The sequence below is a fragment of the Myotis myotis genome, unplaced genomic scaffold (assembly GCF_014108235.1).
Source record: "Myotis myotis isolate mMyoMyo1 unplaced genomic scaffold, mMyoMyo1.p scaffold_m19_p_15, whole genome shotgun sequence".
In the NCBI taxonomy this organism is placed as follows: domain Eukaryota; kingdom Metazoa; phylum Chordata; class Mammalia; order Chiroptera; family Vespertilionidae; genus Myotis; species Myotis myotis.
The window spans coordinates 29713608-29736408 of NW_023416319.1; the positions used below are offsets into that span (position 1 = coordinate 29713608).

The 22801-nt window shown below is 37.2% G+C and overlaps 1 protein-coding gene across 17 annotated transcripts in view; it reads right to left on the reverse strand.

Moving 5' to 3' along the window:
* Positions 1 to 22801, reverse strand: part of PCDH15 (protocadherin related 15) — a 544558-nt gene that overhangs the window by 325124 nt on the left and 196633 nt on the right. For all 17 annotated transcript variants that reach the window (XM_036336780.1, XM_036336778.1, XM_036336777.1 and 14 more), the window contains one exon: positions 19178 to 19348. In XM_036336780.1, coding sequence (XP_036192673.1) covers positions 19178 to 19348 — 171 coding nt within the window. The remainder of the gene's footprint in view (positions 1 to 19177; positions 19349 to 22801) is intronic.

Genomic DNA, 22801 nt, shown 5'->3' on the forward strand with positions numbered 1-22801 from the left:
ATTCTTACCAGTAGGTACTTTGTGGCACATTTTAAGATTCACCTGCAGTATGTTGTAAACATATTAACAAAGTGGTATTCTAAGGTTCTGAGCAGAACTGACAAGAATTACCTGAGTGATTAATTACCCTATCCCACAGATCACTTTTGACGCCCAAGTCATTCAGTTTTCATAAAGGTCTGACATAAATCAAAGGCTGAATGCTTCACCGGAAAAGTAATACTGTGATTTTTCAGATGCGGTTCAGCCTCTGCTGCATTGGCCGGCTTTTCCAGTCTCACAAAGCTACCCATCCCGGTCAGGTTGGCCACAGTTAGAAGCGGATTCATAGCTACACCACCATCAGCATTCACACTAGGTCTTCCTCATTCCAACTTAAGCATTCATAATGCAAACATTACCTAAAACCTTGGCCTTGAAAGGGAACTAGACAATCATTCAGGAGTAAGGTCTCCAAAGGATCCAGTCCCTGCTTCATGGGGTAACAAGCGTCTTCACCATGCCTGCATTTTTTATCTACCCCCCAAATTTAAAGACTGAAAACAGCGATTGATCCATAGTACCCAACAAAGCAACACAAATAAAATAGTTTTATGCTGCTTATTAAAATTTTTCTATCATTATATTTTTTCATTCTCTTTTGATGTGCTTAGTAAAGAGTTAGTTTTCCTTATATCTCCTTTTAGAATAAAGATAACATGAAAAACAAACGATCACTACCGGTATAAAGTCTGACCCAGATCAATATGGTATACATTAAATATTTTATTTTATTTGTACTCAAGATATCTAATACTCCTAAAGCTTTTGCCATTATTAGGAATTGCTCATTTTCAAACATTTATTATATTTTTCATTACATTTACTGACTTCTCAAAGCCTTTTTTCAAGTTTTAATGAGCTACACACCCATCTATGCATTGAGTAGAAAAAAATATTTTAGAATATTGTCACCTTAGCATGCACTTAGCATCTGAAAATAATTAGGCTTCTCTTTAACTCTTCATCAGGATTTTTTGTTACAGAACAATTCTACTATTTTGCCTATTCGCTTGCTTTGTTGTACATGAGGATATATAGGAATATTAAAGTTATGCCTGGTGAAGGGCATGTTTTTAAAAAATGTGTTTTAAAAGGTCATTTTTCTGCAGAGTTAACTCCCAATAATTAATTTCTCTGTTTGCTAATTTCATGGGCCTGGAATTCTTTTTAGGTGAATACTGATGTTCTTCCTCATTAGGGTGTCTTTTATAATCTCAGGAATCCAATTTAACCGATGGGAATCTATTATCTATTTTTAAACAAATTAAACTTGCTTATTTTACTTGTTCTGAGGCTAGTCAGGACATGCTTTTTAAAAAATATATTTTATTGATTTTATTTTATTTTTATTTATTGTTTTTTGAGAGAGAGAAAGGCAGAGGGAGACATAGAAACATCAATTATGAGAGAGAAAGATCATCAATCAGCTGCCTCCTGCACGCCCCCCACAGGGGATCGAGCCCACAACCCAGGCATGTGGCCTGACCAGGAGTCGAACCAGTGGCCTCTTGGTTCCTGGCTCCATGCTCAACTGCTGAGCTACACCAGCTGGGCAGGACATGATTTTTTAGGAACTGAGGATGAAAAAGGATGTTTCTAGGCACTTCCTGTTGTTTTTGTATTCATGCAATTCAGATAAGATTGATATCACTAATTTCCATGCCATTCATTTCATTAACAGATATTATTCTACTTTAATCTAAATGCTAAATTAATAAAAACTTGGGGATTTAAATTTATTTAAGATAATTGAGGTATTTCCACAATTAGAGCAGGAATGACATACATACTATCAATTCTGGCTACAGATGAATTCTAGACACTGCAAAAAATGTATAACATTTAAAACTGTCCTTAGAGTTCATCTTCCTAGATGGTTCAAAAAAGGGGAGAACTGGGAACTGAACTATTGTTCATGATAAGAATATTTTAATTATTTGTGATGATGATTCTAATGAGAGACAGAGAGACAGAGTAACAGATAAAAATAACTTCTCAAATCAATAGAAGTTGAAGGATACTGCTATGATATTAAAAGGTAAGGAATATTGACAGAATAATAACAAATGAAAGGGTTGAAACTGATAAACTGACCTATCCTAAACTTTTCTGGTATAATTTGAATATTGTTATTATATCTCAAAGAGACCTTATGTATATTAAATTTATTAAATCAGAACTCATCAAAATGGCAAAATATTTAAATCCACTAATTAAAAGGTATAATCAGAAGGCAATCTGAATAATTGATGTTTTAGGACATGACTAAGTAGAAACTTGCCATAATTCCAATATGCTCACCTGAAAGTAAGAGTAATATCTCTCTCTCTCTCTCTCTCTCTCTCTCTCTCTCTCTCTCTCTCTCTCTCTCTCTCTCTCTCTCTCCTCTCTCTCTCTCTCTCTCTCTTATCATGCAAGAAATGCACACCAAATCTTTTATTAGTTCTTGTGTTTCAGTATTTCTGGATCATTGAAATTATTTTGACACATTAAAAGTACAAATTCCTGGAAAACAGTATGGAGTTTCCTCAAAAAATTAAAAATGGAACTCCCATTTCACCCAGTAATCCCACTTCTAGGAATATATCCCAAGAAATCACAAAAACCAATCAGAAAAGATATATGCACCCCTATGTTCATAGCAGCACAATTTACCATAGCTAAGATTTGGAAACAGCCTAAGTGCCCATCAGCAGATTAGTGGATTAGAAAACGGTGGAACATCTACACAGTGGAATACTATGCTGCAGTAAAAAAGAAGGAACTCTTACCATTCTCAACAGCATGGATGGAACTGGAGAGAATTATGCTAAGCGAAATAAGCCAGTCAGAGAAAGATAAATATCACATGAACTCACTCATTTGTGAAATATAATGAACAATATAAACTGATGAACAAAAATAGAGCCAGAGACAGAGAAGTATCGAATAGACTGTCAAACTTCAGAGGGAAGGCAGGGGAGGGAATGGGTAAGAGATCAACCAAATGACTTGTATGCATGCATATAAGCATAACCAATGTACACAGACACTAGGGGGGTGAGGGCTTGTGCCGGGGGATGGGGCTGGCCTGGGAGAGTTGGTCAATGGGGGAAAAAGGAGACATATGTAATACTATATATAATACTTTAAACAATAAAGATTTTTTTTAAAGTAAAAATTCCTAACTTTAACTTATTTTTTCTGTGATAGCGGAATTGTGGTATGGAATCATTTCAAATTGCACACTGAAACATATTCAGATAAAATGATGTGATACCTGAGATGTTCTTCAAATAATCAGGGAGAGAAGGCTAAGGAAATATTATAGGTGAACCAAGAATACTCATGCATTTTTAATTGAATAGTGAGTTTATGACACTCTTCTCTGTTTTTGTATATATCTAAAACTTTCTGCACTAAAAAGTAATAATTACAAAGTCTTATGCCCCATCTTGGACATTGAATCAAAATTCCCTAGGGTTGAAACCTTAAATTCTCAGGTCTCATCCAAAACATTTGAAATCAGAGTTTGAGAGTCCTAGATGCATATTAATAAGCTCATTCCATAAGTCTTATGAAGCAGTTAAAATGCTAATTGTGTCCAGAATATGTCTTCCATCATTCTTTTATATAAAATAAACTAACTCTCTAGAGTTAGTTATTTTTTTAGGGACCAACATAAATATAGTCACTGTCTTTGTGTGGTCTCCTGGGTAACAGACTCTTAAAAAGAGGAATAACCATGTAAATGTATATGGAAAGTAGGATTAGGCAGAGGAAAATGTTGAAAAACAACACTGTCCAGGTAAATACAATATAAAGAGAGAGGATATCAAGGTGGCAACTCTGAGAGTTTTCTTGAATTCAGGCCAGATGACTGGGCTTTTGTACATTTGCCCCAGTCCCATTGACAAGCCATTGGATGTGACTGCTGCCCCGGGCATCAGGTTTGGTTGGGTGAAGTTGTTCTCTTTAAACAAAGGGTAATGAGAGGGATTCAGGGATTTCTGTTAGTCACTGACAGTTTTAGCACCTGGGGAAGGAGGTAGTTGTGAACTGAAGATTAAGTGCCTCAATCCTGAAGGGGTTCTCTTAGATGATGTTTCATAGCACCCAACATATATAAAAGGGCTGAACTATTTTTACAGAAATTCTTTCTGATCTTTTCTCATTTTTCTTGACACACCCTTTCAAATCAATACAGAAATGTTGCAATGGCTATTACAACAACCACGTTGTAGTGTCTGATTCTTTATGATGTGCCTAACTTAAATATCACTCTCAGGAATAACATAAAACCAACACTTTTTAAAATTTTCTTCAAAATCAATGCAACATACTCTTTGTCATAGCAATAGGAGTACCTATAAGTGCACAGATAATGACAAGTAGCAGTCTGAATTCCCAAAGAATTCTCTCTATGATTTATTTCATGATAATTTTTACTGGTTTAGCTACATTTAACCTAATCCCTATTCATCTGCTTCCTAGAAAGGTGGTATCAATCATGTTACTTCAAGAGAGTAAATGCCAGGTCAATAACTTATGTTGGATCCTTGGCCATTAAATGTCAAATACAGACAAAATGTAGCATATATAAAGCATGTGTGATACACACTTTAGTTATGTTACTCTAGACCAGTGGTTCTCAACATGGGCTGCACATTAGAATCATCTGGAATCTTTTCAAAATCCTGATTTCTGGGCCTCATCCTCCGGAAATTCTGTTTCTTTGTTACTAATGTTGTGGTCCCACCCCATAACAAATAAACAGAATTTCTGGAGGATGAGGCCCAGAAATCAGGATTTTGAAAAGATTCCCAGGTGATTCTAATGTGCAGCCAAGGTTGAGAACCACTGCCCTAGACTCTAAGTTCTAACAATTCCTTTGTTGTGATCAGATAGTTTATATAACATACCAAACACATAGTAGGCTTTCAACTAGTGATCCCAGACAACCCTTTAGGAAAAATTTACTATGTTATTTCAAATGCTTTTCCACTTTTTAAAAAAAGCAAAGCAAAATCATTTCCTCCTGTTTAAATTTAGTTCAATTCCACACAGGTAATAAGAAAAAGAAAAAAAAATAGAATAATACATTAGAGTTAGCTTTTATATGTAGTTCCCATGGCAAGTATCAAGTTTCCAGAGGGAGGCTGCTTTAAGAGATGGTTATATTTGGCTCAGAGCTGCTCCCACCACCCGCCAGTACAATACAAACCAGTACAATACAAGGCCAATTACTACTCAGAGTTGCTGAGATAAATTTACTGCTGTCTCTCCAAGGTGAATGAATCTCTATGTGTATTTTCTTTCCCCAAGAAAAAATGCCTCTATATTTCTACAGACCTAGACAAAACCCTGAAGATAAATCAACTTATATGTTCTAGAATGTTTCCCTAATTATCATTAATAACATAGTGTTTAGAAAAAAAAATCCATGATCTAAACAACTAATTACAAACCAATGTTTGGGGCACAATTATTTTGAAAGCAGATGCTCACTTACTCTCTTTTGTGCACGTGTGCCTAAATTCCTCTAAAGCAGTGGTTCTCAACCTTCTGGCCCTTTAAATACAGTTCCTCATGTTGTGACCCAACCATAAAATTATTTTCGTTGCTACTTCATAACTGTAATGTTGCTACTATTATGAATCATAATGTAAATATCTGATATGCAAGATGGTCTTAGGCAACCCCTGTGAAAGGGTCGTTTGACCGCCAAAGAGGTTGTGACCCACAGGTTGAGAACCACTGCTCTAAAGTTTTCAACATGCGGAAACGTATTGCTATTTTATAGTAAAAATAATTAGGACTCAACAATCTAAAGGCACACAGGCACATAAGTGAAAGGCATATTACACATTCTTTATAGTAGGATATTTTTCAATGTATACAACAAAACATAATTTATAAGGATCTAATGTGAGTCATCAATCTGATATATACTGTCTTTGGACAGTATGTGGTTTAAAATTGCTTATGAACACAGAATATATTTATAACCTAAGAATATAACCCAAAAAATTCCTTATTTCTGATAATCCATTACAAAGCAATCACACTGAGAAATAAGCATTCAGAGTCGGAAGTAAAGTTTAAAATAACTCTTGAGCCCATTGCATGTATGCCATGCTGATAAATGTGAACTCTTCATAAGACCTCCAAATCATATGAAAGAGATGCTAGCTGGCAGAGACATATTTAAGTCATTCCACAGTTCCCCCATTTCCTTTAATGTAAAAATGTCACCTTAAAATATATATTTTTAGGAATTAGTGTTTTCTTCATTGTGTATGTCTTCAGATAAGTTGTCTGCCAAGGTCTTATTAACTGGGGGTTTAGAATTCTTTAGGTATTTATTACAATGCTTTGACATTATCAATATATGTGTTTATAGTACCTATAATAATTATTCTTTGATTATCTTGACATTAAAAAAAATTTTTCAATTTCCCTAAAATAAAAACATTTACCTTGTGCATTATTTACTAGCGTATGCCATTGTCTCAACTAAAGTCATCAAGGTTGCCACAAAATAGCTATGAGCTTCAAGGAAATCTCACTGAAAATAAAACAGAGCTATTATAAATTGTATTTGCCTTTCTGCAGCAATTGAAAACAAATAAAACCACTCTATTAACCTGTATGCATTTGTTGTTCTTTGAAGAAATTCAACATGAGGGAGGGTTGTAGAGAAATGTCTCTTTGAAGATGTGATATTTTTTATGAAACCTGCATTTGATCGATGAGAATGTGTCAACCATTGGAAGGTCTGACAAAAGTGTCTTACAACACAGAAAGCAGCAAAATCTTCACATGAAGAGGGAGACAGCCTACGTGCCCATCAGCAGATTAGTGGATTAAAAAACTGTGGTACATCTAAACAATGGAATACTATGCTGCTATAAAAAGGAAGGAACTCCTACCATTTGTAACAGCACAAATGGACCTGGAGAGCATTATGCTAAACGAAATAAGTCAGTCAGAGAAAGATAAATATCACATGGTCTCAATCATTTGTGGAATATAATGAACAACATAAGCTGATAAAAACAGATCAATAAGGAAAATTTAAAAACAAGAGAGAGAGAGAGAAAGAGAGAGAGGGACTGAGACTCAGAAGTTCCAAGCAATAAGGAAAAAGTCCTGCAGGGAAGGAGATAATAGTAATAGCCAGGAGTTAAATCTTGTGTGGCCTTGTAAATCCCTTGTGCTGTTTGGGATTTTATTTTCACCTTGATCAGAAGCCACTGGAATATTTTAAGCAGGAAGTAGCTTGTATGCTTTTAAAAGTTACTCTGCTGTGTGAATAATGGCTTGAAGGAACCAAAAGTAGAAGTAGGGGCAAAAGGTGACAGAGGCTCATATAAGATTTCCTGTAAAGGTCTTGAAGGCATCATGAGCTAACATTATTTGGGAAGTAAATAAATCAGTTGCTTGGCCCATGGTCTATTTATTCCCCTTCTCTGAGAGTGTCTTTGCGGACGACGTTAGTAAACAAATCAAATTGGTTTGGAGCTATCACAGTAGAAAATAATAGATTTTTAGAAAAAGCTTTATCAAAAACCAAGATTTACCTAAAAGCCAACTCTGTTTACTATAGTTTCTAAAAATTGAAGATGTATGTAAATAAACTTACAAACTGTAGTTATCATTTTTCCTAGTATTATTTACTTAATTATTTTTGTGGTGACCTGCCTGAGTTGAACTATACATTTCATTTTCATCTTTTGGCCACATATAAGAATCAACATAGTTTAAACTAATAAAAATCAAGATCATGTCCTTCAGTATTCATTTCAATCAAGAAGAACCAAAGAAAGGAATATGTGAGAATATTCCAGAAAGTAGCACATGAAGGCTTATGTCTTCAGCTGAAAGAGCCTGACATGTTAAATGACAGGAAGAAGGTCAGGGAGCAGGTGAGAGAGAGTAGGGATGGGGTTAGTGTCAATCTATTTGAGCTGCTGTAATAGAATACCATAAACGGGAAGGATTATAAACAAAACAAATTTATTTCTCACAGTTCTGGAGGCTGGGAATTCCAAGATCAAGGTAATGGCAGAATCAGTGTCTGGTGAGGGCCCACTTCCTGGTTCATAGATGGCAATCTCACTGTGTCCTCACATGATGCAAGAGAAGAGGGTCTCTCTGGAGTCCCTTTTATGAGGGGTCTACTCTCATTACCTAATCACTTCCCAAGGGCCCAACTTCCAAATACCTATTACCTTGGGGTTACATTTCATCAAATGAATTTGGGGGTGACACAAGCATTTCATCTATAGCAGTCAAGGATAAAGGACTGTGCAGGGGGCCATATAGGATGTTATAGGAAGATACATCAGCAGATGAGTGGGTGAAAAAACAATGGAATACTATGCTGCTGTAAAAAGAAAGGAACTCCTATCATTTACAACAGCATGGATGGACCTGGAGAGCATTATGCTAAGCAAAATAAGTCAGTCCGAGAAAGTTAAATATCACATGATCTCACTCATTTGTGGAATATAATAAACAACATAAACTGATGAACAAAAACAGATCCAGATTCAGAGAAGCATCAGTCAGATGCTCAAACCTCAGAGGGAAGGTAGGGGAGGGTGAGAGTAAGGGTAAAAGATCAACCACAGGACTTGTATGCATGCATATAAGCATAACCAATGGACACAGACACCAGGGGATGAGGGGCAATGGAGGGATAAGGACACACATGTAATACCTTAATCAATAAAAAAGGGAGAAAAAAAACAAATAAAATAAAATCAATAACTTGTTATTACACACACAAAAAAAAGAAGAAGAAGAAGCTAAACTTGAAGCAGGGAAGTAACAGGATCTGATGTCAATTTGTTAATAACATTCTGATAAGATTTCAAGCAGAATTACACACAGCTATTGCAGGAATCCAAGCAAGAATTTGTGATGATTTGATTATATCCTATCTAATAAAAGAGAAACATGGTAATTAGCCATACGTCTGCTACCCTTACAATTGGCTAATCAGCGAGATATGCAAATTAACTGCCAGCCAAGATGGTGGCCAGCAGCCAGGCAGCTTGAAGCTAACATAGGCTTGCTTGCTTCAGTGAGGGAGGACTCCAGTGTTCCCCGCTTGCCGTGCCTGCCTCTGAGCTTGCAGTTTGAAACATTGTTACAAATATAGAAGCTAAACAAAATGACAGAAACCTGCTTTCAGCATGCCGGGATCTCAGAGCTGGAGTTGATACAGTGTTTCGATTATAGAACCCAAACAAACCAGATACCTGCTTTCAGCAGCCGAGGCCTCAGAGCTGGAGCCAAGCCTCAGAGCTAAAGCTGGCCCAGAATAAAAAAAAGAAAAGAAAAAAAGGATCAGTTGGGAGCTTCAGTCACCCGCCAGCCTGAAAAAAGCCCCCAGCCGCTCACCCAGACTGGCCAGGCACCCCAGTGGGGACCCCCACCCTGAAGGGTGTGTGACCAGCTACAAACAGCTATCATCCCCTTATCCAGGCTGGCCAGGCTCCCCAGTGGGGACCCCCCACCCTGATCCAGGACACCCTTCAGGGCAAACCAGCCGGCCCCCACACGTGCACCAGGCCTCTATCCTATATAGTAAAAGGGTAATATGCCTCCCAGCACCGGGATCAGCGTGACAGGGGGCAGCGCCCAAACCCCCTGATCTCCCTTCGGCTCTGTGTGTAACAGGGGGTGAGGCCACAACCTCCCTATCTGCCCTGCTCTGTTCGTGACAGGGGAAGGCGCCCCAACCCCCTGATCAGCCCTGCTCTGTGTGTGACAAGGTTCGGGGCCCCAACCCCCGCCCCCCCATGGGCCCTGCTCTGTGTGTGACAGGGTAGAGCCATAATCTCCCCATCGGCCCTGCCCTGAGTGTGAGAGTGGCAGCGCCCCAACCCCTGTTCGGCCCTGCTCTGTGGGTGATAGAGGGCAGTGCACCCCCCCCCCATGGGCCCTGCTCTGTGTGTGATGGGGTAGAGCCATAACCTCCCATCGGCCCTGCCCTGAGTGTGACAGTGGCGGCACCCCAACCCCCTGATCCGCCCTGCTCTGTGTGTGACAGGGGGCGGTGCCCCAACTCCCCTATCGGCCCTACTCTGTGAGTGACAGGGGGGAGCTCCCCAACCCCCTGATGGGCCCTGCTCTGTGCGTGACAGGGGAGTTCCCCAACCCCCTGATGGGCCCTGCTCTGTGTGTGACAGGGGGCGGTGCCCCAACTCCCCTATCGGCCCTACTCTGTGAGTGACAGGGGGGAGCTCCCCAACCCCCTGATGGGCCCTGCTCTGTGCGTGACAGGGGAGTTCCCCAACCCCCTGATTGGCCCTGCTCTGTGCGTGACAGGGGGTGGCACCACAACCTCCCCATCGACCCTGCCTTGAGTGTGACAGGGGCGGTGCCCCAACCCCCCAATCGGCCCTGCTCTAAGCCCGACCAGGAGCTGCACCTAGGGATTGGGCCTGCCCTCTGCCACCCAGGAGCAGGCTTAAGCCAGCAGGTTGTTATCTCCCGAGGGGTCCCAGACTGCGAGAGGGCACAGGCCAGGCTGAGGGACCCCCTCCTCCTCGAGTGCACAAATTTTTGTTCACCGGGCCTCTAGTATTTATATATTTGCCTTAATATTTTAGGTTTCAGAATCCACTTGCCATTCCTTACAGTTTCTTGGTTTTCTTAGAAAAATTACCTTTGCCCATTGAACACAATTTCATCAGGGAATCTGTATTAGAGTGGTCCAAAAAAACAAAACCAATAGAATGTGCATGTGTATGTGTATTTATGTGTCTATCTATATCTATCTATCTATCTATCTATCATCTATCTATTATCTATCTATCTATCTATCTATCTATCTATCTATCTATCTATCTACCAATCTACTCTATCTATCTATCATCTATCTATCTATCTATCAATCTATCTATCTATATGGAGAGGTTGAAATAGATTCATATTAAAGAATTGGCTCATGCTGTCATTATGGAAGATGGCAAGCTCAATGTCTGCAAGGTAAGTTGGCAGGCTGGAGACCCAGGGAAAAACTCCCATTACAGTTCAAGTCTGAAGGCACTCTCCTGGCAGAATTCTCTCTTTTGGGGGAGGTCAGTCTTTTCTCTTAAGGCCTTCAACTGATTGGATGAGGCCCACCAACATTATGGAGGATAATTTGCTTTACTCAGTCTACTAATTAAAATTGTATTTTCATCTTCAGTATGCCTTCACAGTAACATCCAAATGTGTTGGATCAACTATTTGGGTACCATGAACTAGCTAAGTTGATATATAAAATTAACCATCACAGACTCCTTATTTCCTCTATTCAAACTAAATCAATTAGATATTTTCTACCTCGAATGCTAGTATGCATTTAGTAGAGGGCAGAAGTATATCCTGTCCTTTTTGTCCCATCCAGACCACAAGATCCTGCCCCTCCACACAAAATACACACTTCTCCCATCTATCCCTTTACACAAATTACTATTAGCCTCGTGAACATCTAATAGTTCACTAGTATGTAGGTCAAACTCATTGGTTTGTTTGAAATGCAATAAACTATAATGGTTTCAAACGGGCTTTAGATACTTGGAAAGACAAGCATCAAATTAATAATGGCCCTCCTAGAGGATTGAGGGTTGCAATTTTCAGTGTATATAATTTTTAAAAATATTTTCTGTATAATTTACAATTAGCAGCCAATACTTATTTTAATTAAAGTGAATAATGAAAAACTTTCTAAATTAGCAAGTGGGACAAAAGCAGAATTTTAAATATTATTGGGAGTGGAAGTCCTATCTTTATTAGCAGTAGAAGCCTCGGGGTGCCTCTGGAGAACTGCAAGTTTTGTGTGACAGTTTGAAACCTGTATTGATAGTCATTGTTTTTGAATTCATAAAACAAAAAGAAAGGGAGCAGGGTACTTGCTTCCCCGGAGGACATTTAAAATTTGATTCATTGATATATTTTTGGCTCACAGTATTACCTTGTGGCATTTTACATCAGCTGCTGCCTCTTCCCAAAGCGATAATATATTGCATAATTAATTCAGCACAAGCAGTGACTATGCCAAATCTGTTTATTAAAAGATAGGGCTTCTACTGTTCTTCTCAATAAAGGTATTGCACTCTGTTACAGGACCAAAGTCATACTGAATTAATTAGGAATAGCATAATCAGAATAAATTAGGCTATCACAAAATAGATCTCAATTAAACATAGCTATTCAATAACTAATTTGAATTAGCTACTACCTCCCATGAGTCTCAGGGTAAAAACCCAGCCAGAGAAGAAATTACATTAATTATAATAATAGCATATCTAATATTATTAGATTCTCAGTATTTGCTAAAAACAAGTTAAATGTGCTACATGAAACTTTTCTAGTACTAAAAATCCCATATATTAGATATTTTCTTCCCATTTTATAGATAATAATCCAAATGGAAGTTTAGAGACATTAAAAAATGTTCACAACATCACACAGATTTCAACTTGGACTTGATTTTTTTTACATATTATCCTATATTATGGTAGTAAACACCTTTGAAATTTTTTTCTACACAGTTTAGTAAGCCATCAGGGAGTTGCAGAAGACATGGTTATGTTAAGTTATAAATATTAAGTCCAAATTGAGTGACTGCCTTTTCTCTTAATGTGTGTTTCCTAGAAAAACACATGTCTAAAGTTAATTTTAAATGATATTTTGAGCACTGGCCGGTGTGCTCAGTGGATAGAGCATCAACCCAAGCACCAGAGTCACGGGTTCGTTTCCCAGTCAAGGCACTTACCTGGGTTGTGGGTTCCTACCCTGGGCAGGGCACATGCAGGAGACAACCAAGACACATCGATGTTTGTCTCTCCCTTCCTCTCTCTCCCTCCCTTTCACTCTCTCTAAAAATAAAGAAAATTAGTAAATATTTTGAAAAATAATTATTTTGAAAGACTAATATTTTGTAAAAAGAGTTGGATTTCCATCTTATTACTGAGCAGAATAGTGACTTTGCTCATTTAATATCAACAAATTCAATTCCTCCTTTTGTTTTTCATACTTTAATTGTTCCACAAAAAAATGAAAATATCTTCATATTGTCTATTGATGGACATTTTTATATTAGTTGAGCCTATTCAATGTAAATTTTGACTAGAGATAAAAGGAATAAATGACCTGTTGGTTCTACTATGATGTCATACACCATTTTCAGAATTACTATTATTATAATTTCAAACTCTAAACAATGTTTGCTGGGTTCTAGTTTTTATATCTTTTCTTGGTGTTTAGCCATTATTTTCCCAACTTGGATGTAAAATTTCTGTGATCATTTACTGCTGGTAGTATGTGGGCATGATTGTTGATGAGATGAAAAATGACAGATAATGCATTTTTGACTATAGTTATATGTTATTTTTCTTTTCAATCTACTTTGAGAAAAATATTCTCTTTAAAAAAGTTATGGGCAATTTGAAAATTGTCAATTGTTTTGTTCTCCATCCATCACATTGCTGGCCCAAAGAGAGCTCCATAATACACATTTTGAAACTAAATGGATTAATGTCTGAGGGGGGGATGCAATTTAATATTTGTAACATTATGGAAAAGAAGGTATTATGAAGGTAATATGCTAGTACAATAATTTTAAACTGGGACTCTATATGGCAACTGGGAAATATGTTTACTTCATCTAAACCACCTATTAGACTCCTATTTGAAGGATATCCTTGACTAGACAATGGCCAAGTATGGTAATGCTTGCTACTCTATTCTTATTTGAAAACACTAAAAGTATATTAAAATTAAGTATAAATATAAGTATCTATGTATATGCATATATATATATATCTTATATATTATTTGAAGGTTATATAATTTTAATAAACATATTTTACCATGTATAGGTAATAAAATAAATATAAATAATATATAAGTATATTATTTGTTACATATAATAAATATGTATGTGATCTTTATATCTGCATATTTATGATAAATACACTCTACTCTGAATGAGCAATCAAAAGCCAAGCTTATTTATATGCAGTAGCTAAGTGCACAATATATATTTCTTGAACTTTTAATCAATGATTTAATTCAGTTCAACATACATTGAACATTTACTATGTGACCTGACTGGGTTCTCAGGATATAATGACAAATACAAAATTCAAAAACATATGGTCTAGTGAAAGAGAAACAAGTAAACAACTGTAACACAAGGAGAATTTCAATACTTATAGCAGGAATACATGAGGACACAGAGAAAAGCTTAATTTTGAAACCTATTATTTCAGCAACTTGAATAACAAATATCAATATGTGAAAGAAAGTGAAGAAAAGGGAGGGTAATTCTTATAGAAGTTAAGTATCTACATACAAAGCTCTGTGTTTCAAGACAAGTTGCATCATGCAAATTAGAGATGAGATTATAAAGTGGTCAGACATAAAATTACTTTGAAAAATATGCTAAAAGCTTGGGACTTACTTGATGTATAATAAAAAAAATGAAGTTTTAAAATTTTAATCAGTGAGCACTCAGATCACAATTGTATTTTAAACAAAGAACTGCCTTCAGTGAGATGATATTGGAAGGTGGGAGACACCAGAGGCCGGGGGTCCGGAGTTGAGAGCGTATCCGTAAGTGGGTATTTTGGCTGTGTAACTATTTGAGTGACATTTTAGAGGCAGTGCAGAGAGTATCTTTGGAGGTTGATTGAGTTTGGGTTAGGGGGTCATGGAAGTCTAGGTCCAAATCAACAACGACCCCCAAAGCAGTAACAACATAAGAATAAGCATGCATTCATCAGAATGCATTAGAGAAGATGATGCAGCATTTCTGGGAAATATAGTTAAAAGCATATAGAAAAAGTAGTAAAGATAAGGTTGGAATTCATGCGAAATTCCAAGTCAGAAAACATATCTAGACCATCTAAATCATCCCTATAGGGAGAAAAATAACACTCACTGATACAGATTTAGTTTACAAAAGAGTTGTAAAGGATAGAAATCTAAATGCATCCCTAAGACTTAATAATGAATGAATGAATCAATCAATCCAAGAGAAATTCAGTTTAAAAAAAAGGCATTGATGATTTAAGAGGAGAAACCCGGGGCCATCCTGGGGAGGAAAAGAACCAGTAGTTTAATAAAACAGAAGAGAGGAGGGAGTTCCCGGGTTGGAACACATTTAATGAGCAAGAGCCAAGAGGTAATTATGTTGTACATCACTGCAAATCACCGCCCCTCTTGTAATCACTGAGAAAGCTTCCCTGGAAGGATAGAGCACCATAAATAAGGCAGAGGAGGTAGGTTCGACAGTTACATGAAAACCGGAGTTCTTTATGGCAAAGAGTACAGTGTGGGTATTTGTAGCTAAACGATCCTGGTATCCAACCCCAGGCTTTAAAACAGGGATGGAGAGAAACTCAGAGTGTGTTTTCTATCTGCTAATTGACTTGTCTGGGAGGCAAGTAATGCAGGCAAAATAAAGGAAGGTATGCACAGTAAACACAGATAGTATGCCAATATTTTCATATTCATACTGTTTTGTTTCTCTTCAGGAACAAATTACTCAGAAAAAACAAACAAACAAACCAACAACCAACCAACCAACCAGTATACATGTGTTCAATTCTGAAAAAAAAAAAAAATGTGTAAGGGTTTACTATGTCTCTGTGCTTCAATAGAAAATGGAGAACATAGAGGGATGGATTCTATAATCTCCAAATTCTGCAGAATTTTCTCACAGTATGAGAAAAATTCAACTACTTAGGGATAATAACTTTAAAAGAGTCAGAAAGTGAGAATACAAACAATATACCAGTATGAGAAGCATTTTATCTCATCCTAGTTGTCAAGTCTCCTCAAGTAGCATACAATACAACATCCATTAGGGTCAAATAGATACTTATCAAAATAATCCTATATACTAGTAACAAAAGCCTAATATGCTAAGTGTCTGGTCAGTTGTTCAACCAATCAAAGTATAATATGCTAATGAAATGTTAAGGCCACTTAACCACTTGCTATGATGTGCACTGGCCACCAAGGGGCAGACAGTTAACCAGTTGACCAGTCGCTATGACGTGCACTGACCACCAGTGGGCAGAGAGTCGACCAGTTGACCAGTCGCTATGATGTGCATTGACCACCACGGGGCAGACACTCCAACTGGTAGGTTAGCTTCCTGCTGGGGTCTGGCTGATCAAGACTGAGATACTAGTGCATGGGTCAGACATGCTCTGGAGCCCTCCCATGGTCCGTCCCCGGCTGGCCAACCCCCATTTGTGCACCATGGGGTCCATCGGCCTGGCTGCACCCTCTCTCAATCTGGGAGCCCTCGGAAGATGTCAGACAGCCGGTTTCGGCCCGATCCCGCAGGCTAGGCCGAGGGACCCCACTGATGCACAAATTTGTACACTGGGCCTCTAGTAAAGAAATAATTAGCATAAGACTAAAATTCACTTTAGAACCCTTGAGACACCAGATTTATATACTTACATATTCATACAATATTAATCTTAGTGTTTGTGAAGACATTAATTTTTCTGAAGATACTTACAGGAGTAGAAAAACATATAAAACACTTATTAGATAAGTTTATCTCTAAACACATGATTATTTGCATTTTAATAAACAGTAGATTTTAATTTTTAGTATGTCCTGCTTCGTGAATGGAAAACTGTATTAGTCTACCTTTCAAAGTTTTTCTGAACTCATAAATTCTACAAGCATTGTAGTGAAACTTAGAATGGTTTCTCAAGTCAATAATACCACTGAGGTAATTGGTGAAAAATTTTACAAAGAAGGTGAGCAGGTGTCAAAGCTTCAAAATTTAAAGAATTAATTCAGGAAAGGATCAGCAAGTATGTAATTAGAGTCATCATGTCCTGTTAAGCTGACATAAATGGTTAGTCCTCTCGCTCTAAATAGCAAGATCTTAGTTATGGAAATTTCCAGCAATTTTAGCAAAATATGTAATGGAAAAGAAAAGAATGAAAGGACTGAGATAAACACAGCAATCTGAAAATAAAACTCAAAAACTGGCTCCAGTTCTTAAACGATAAGTAATCAGAGGGGTTTCAAGATAGCATGTGGAAGAGCACAGGGAAACTCATTACCAGCACTATGACTGATTAAAAAAACCAAACACATTTTATTTCAGAGAAGAAGGAGAGGGAGAGAGAAATAGAAACATCAATGATGAGAATCATTGATCAGCTGCCTCCTGCACACCCCACACTGGGATTGAGCCTGTAACCGGGGCATGTGCCCTGACCGGGAATCGAACCCTGACCTCCTGGTTCATAGGCCGATGCTCAATCACTGAGCCACACCGGCGGGGCAATGACTGATTTTATTTTCCAAAGATTGCCACAGTAAAATTTCTTTCCCCATGTAATCTTCTTGTGTGTGATTGAGGCACATGTCCCATTATGGGATGGCATATCATTCTATTTCTTGAATCTGGCAGAGGTTTGACAACAGCAGAAGAGCAAAGTAAATGTCAAGGCTAGTTCATAAAAGTGCTGCCTAATTCTCTCAGGGAGCGTGTTCTTGGAACCCAGCGCCTGGCTGGGAAGGAACTCAGAGAGCCTGGGAGAGGCCCACACTGAGTGGAAAAAAGCCTGGAGCTCACTCCATGCTTGAGCTTGTGACAACAGCCAGAATCAACTTGCTGAGTTAGCACTCTGAAAGTGGGACCCAGCTCTCAGTCAAGGTGCCCTGGGCGATGCTATGTGGAGCAGAATCAAGGCGTTCCTTCAAGTCTGCCAAAATTGCAACTTTATGAGTAAATTTGGAAATTCTTGTTGAACCTATTAACGTTAGGCGAATTGTTATGCAGCCACAAATAATCAGAACAATTGCCTAATTTTCCAAGTATGCATATTTACATTTTTTGGCAATAAAAACATACCTTGAATGGATAAACATTTGCCATAATTATTTAAGTATGTAAAATTAAAATCCTCTTTGTTTCACAGAATGTCAAAGAATGGGTCAATCTGCTAAAATTATGATGAAGCATAAAATTTGACCATTTTGGAATTTATAGCATAACATTTAATTCCAGATGCATGATTTTAAAGGAAAACACTTCTTACTTGTTAGTTGTAAGGCCACAGAAAGTTACTTAAACTTTGTACCTCAGAAAGCTCATCTGTAACATACCACAACAATGGTTACTATGCAAATGGATTGCAGTTAATATTTTTGTAGAGTTGAGCACAGTGTATGATGAACTGAACCATTAGTCATTATTATAATTTATATTTTTACCCCAAATCTGGAGCATAGCCTTGTCTTTAGCATGAAGCTATATAACTATGAAAGATGCTTAATCTGTAATCTGGAAGAAAGAGGAGGGGAGGCTCAAAAATCCTTTATGAAATCAATCCAATGCTTCCCAACGCATCCTCTGTCTTCTGTTACTTCTTTCAATACATCAAGCACTGTTAGACAGTCAGACAGATCATTGGTTTTAGTCATTATTATAACAGTGCGTCCTTCTCTTGGGATCTCACTGGTACACCAGCTATACACATTAACTCAGAAAAATAAAATAATACTGAACGTATTACTTTTTTCTCATTATTTCAACTAAGCCTTTCAAATAAAAGTTTAATGTTCTCCATCAATGATATAGCTCCTTTAGAATTTTATAAGTCAGATGCAGACTCAAGTGTAGGAAACATGTATTCATACCTTACCTTCCTAATTCTTTAAAATATATTTAAGGAATAAATATTTGCATTCAGGATTCATTAGCTTCCATCTCCAAATAGCCACGCATAACCTCCAGTAACAATTAAAGAGGCTAAAGAATCTTTTTGACCTGTGTGTCCTCTGATTTTGGACTGCATTTTTACATATGAATTTAAGGAAATGCTGGAGTTAGTTTTCCGAGTTTCACAGACCATATTGGGAACTGAACTCAGTGTAAACTGATCTGTTGCTTCATAACATACTTTCTACTTTGTAAATAACATAATTATGCACTGTGACCAAAAGTTTGCACATAGTCCCCAAAACAGGCTTTGGGCCTCAGTATTTTCAACACCCATAGAGTGAATGAAGTTTGCTATTCTCACTTAATGTCTGCAAAATACTTGATCAGAATGTCACTGCAGTTAAGTAGGTGAAAGTGAAGCTGAAAAGAACATGGTCTATTTACCGGAGTTCTCAGCTCGGGTATGGCAGCTTGATAGGTGAGAGGACGACAGTCACGAGTGTTTGGCACCAGGACACAGGGAAGAAACATTGGGCCCAAGTCATCTCCATCCAGAACATCCACCGTGAGGGTGGTGGTGGTGGTTCGCCGTTCATTCAGATTTTGTGCACGGTCCTGTGAGAGAGAGAAAAACAAGAAACACAAACGACCAACACAATGGACTAATGTTTCCCTCACTTTGGCTAAGCTCTGGACAGGTGCTGCTGATGACAGCCACCTGACCTCTACTTCTCCAGAGCATTTACTTTAGAAAACTTGCAATTGAGAAATTTTCTCTGCCCTTTTGAAATGTGAATCTTCTCCCAATTCAATTTTTCTTGAAGTATAGTTGACATACAATTTTATTTCAACTTCAGTGTACAACATGATTCCACATTTTATAATCACCGTGATAATAAGTCTAGCAACCATCTTTCACAGTATAGTTATTATAATATTACTATAAAGATTCAAAAATGAAAATAAATACAGAACTACAACAGAACTGAACAATTAGTTCTGCTTCTGGCTATTTATCTAAAGAAAATTAAAACATTAATTCAAAAAGCTATATTCACCCCCATGGTTCATCCCAGCTCACACTTTTTCCAGTTTTATGATCCGAGACTCTTCTCAATGACCTAAGAATCATCCCTTTGAAATATAATCATCAAGGAAGATAGAGCTTCTATATCCGAGTCACTCTGGGAGGATAGGACCATAACTTCCAGAGGAGGCTTGCTCCAAATTGCGGAACTACCTCCCATTACGAAGATACAAAAAAGTTTTCTTCTCCATTGAGAAGACCAATTAGCAAATAAAGATGATCTTTGATTCTCCAATCTAACTTTTATTATGCTTTAAGCGATTTAGGTTTTTTAGATAAAATTGGGTTATTTTAAGAACATACCTCATTAAAGAAAAATGAAGAGGAAAATAAAGGGAAGAAAAGAAAATAAAACCTGCTAGGTCTGCCATACTCTTATTAAAGAAATAGTTTTGCATGTCTCTCATAATTTATTCTATTTTGAAAGCATTACTTATCTCCGTGTAGTCTCGTGACATCATTAAAATAATCGTGTGCCTGGTTGATGTGGCTCAGTGGATAGAGCATTGGCCCTAGCACCAAAGGGCCCTGAGTTCGATTCCCTGTCAAAGGCAAGTACCTGGGTTGCAGATTTCATCTCTGGCCCTGGTGGGGGCATGTGCAGGGGGCAACCAATCCATGGATCTCTCTCACGTAGATGGTTTTCTCTCTCCCCCCTCTCTTCCCTCCCTCAATCCCTCCTTCCACTCTCTCTAAAAGCCAATAGAAAAAAAAATATCCTCTGGTGAGGATCAACAACAACAACAACAAAATAATAATCTATTGTTCCAAATTTCTAAGTGAAACCTGTTTTATTTTATTTCTCCATTATTTGGGACTCTATAAAGTTACAATTGCTAAGAAGAGTGAACTTGTAAAAGTAATGGGAGTTATGTTTCAACTTTTTCTCTTTTTCATTTGACATATATTGCCAAGAGAACAGTTATTTTTTGTTGCTGTTTTTTTTTTTAGTTGAAATATAACTAACATACAGCAATGTTTAAGTTTAAGGAATATAACATAATGACTTAACTTACATGTACTACTAAATGATTATTGCAGTAAGTTTAGTTAATATACATGATGTCATATAGATACTAAAAAAGTTTTTTGCAAGTTTTGTATCCTTGTCATGAGAACTCCCATTCCGGCTCTTAAAAACTCCCTAGCCATTCCTTTCATTAGAGTTGACTGCATTCTGGTCTCCTTTCTGTTGATATGCATTTCCCTGATGATTAGTGATGCTGAGCACCTGGTCATATGTTTTGGGGCCATTGGTATGTCCTCTTTGGAGAAATGTCTAACTGCCCATTTTAATATTGGATCGTGTGTGTGTGTGTGTGTGTGTGTGTGTGTGTGTGTGTGTGTGTGTTAAGTTGTATGATCCTTATATATCTTGCAAGTATGGTTTGCAAATATCTTCTCCCATTCAGTGGGTTGTCTTATTATTTTGTTGATGGTTTCCTTCTCTGTGCAAAAACATTTTAGCTTGATGTAGTCCTATGTGTTTAATTTTTCTTTATTTCTTAAAATTATACTTTAAATGTATGAGTTTAAATGTTTGAGTATATAGAGAAAAATATTATTGAACATAAATCCATGGGCTTCTTTTACATTTTGGCAAACACAGCTGTTTCATCAAATGTCCCATTTTAAAATTATGATTGCTAAGGATGAACTTTTACAAAAGACTGAATCAATCTCAATTTAATAAAAAAGTATTGAACAAGTAACATTAAATATGACCTTGAATGTGGAAAGACTGTTTTAATATCCCAGAAGCAGTGTTTCTACATTTGCATGCTACTCAGCCTTGCACCTTATACCTTATGTGTCACCGCTAAGTCACTGTAATCAACAAAGTGGAGTGTTTCCTATCTTAAGGTGTTTTTATTTAGTTACTTTTACTCTGTTAGCTACAAATCTCTCACTGTTCTCTACTCGTGGGGTCATTGTCACTATTCCATAAAACAAATACAAGTGCATAACAGAGGGTGTGCATTTACCGACATACATAATGTAGGTTTTTATCTCATACTGGAAAAATATATTTCTTACAAAGTGTTGATCTATAAAATGTGAGTTTTTAAGTAGGAGGGAAAAAAAAGAAAAGGCCAGAGAATCTACTGTGAGCTCAATTCCCAGTAGGGGACGTGCAAGAGACAGCCGATGATGATTCTCATCATTGATGTTTCTACCTCTCTCTCCTTCCTCTCTACAATCAATAAAAATATGTATAAAAAATAGCTCAGAGAGAACTAAATCATTGTCACAATCCATTCTTTTTTACAAAGCACATTTTTATAAAACTAAAAATATTTCAACTGTGATCATATAAAGGCGATAAGACATCTAACCGTCAGATGAGTATATGTCAATTCCTTCATCTCAAGGGAAAGGATTTGTGTAAAATAGTTTAAGCGCCCACTATTCTATGATCAAACTAGAGACAAATACTTGTTTCTAACTCAATCATGTCCTGCTCTATATTTAGAAGTATATTAAGTGTAATATTGATTGTATTGAGTGGGGCCAGAAAGATGTGGATTCTAACAAATACTATGAAATTATGTGTGACCTGCTTTTAAAATGAGTGTGAGGCAAACATGTCAAAGTTTGGATTTAGTTTTGAGGCAATGTCATAGGAAACTTGGAATAAAGAGTCAGCCATTTAACATTTACATATTCAGTATTCAATTAGTTTATAATTTAATAAAATGTCTAGAAGCGCTTACCAAACTCACTCATAGATACATATTTTAAAGACTCTTTTATTTCCTTATCAGGTATTAGCAGTAGAGAAAGAAAAAAAAATTGCAACATATTTAGAGTTGCCCTGAGTCTTTTGACCCTAACTCAGTTAACCAAGACCTCAGAGGGGTTTTCTTTCTTCTGCTCACCAATAATAGATGGACTATCACTGACTGAAAATTTAAAACCTATCTTAGCAACAAGATTCTGTTAAATTTCTATATTTAGAAAGAAAAACAGCTGTAACAAGA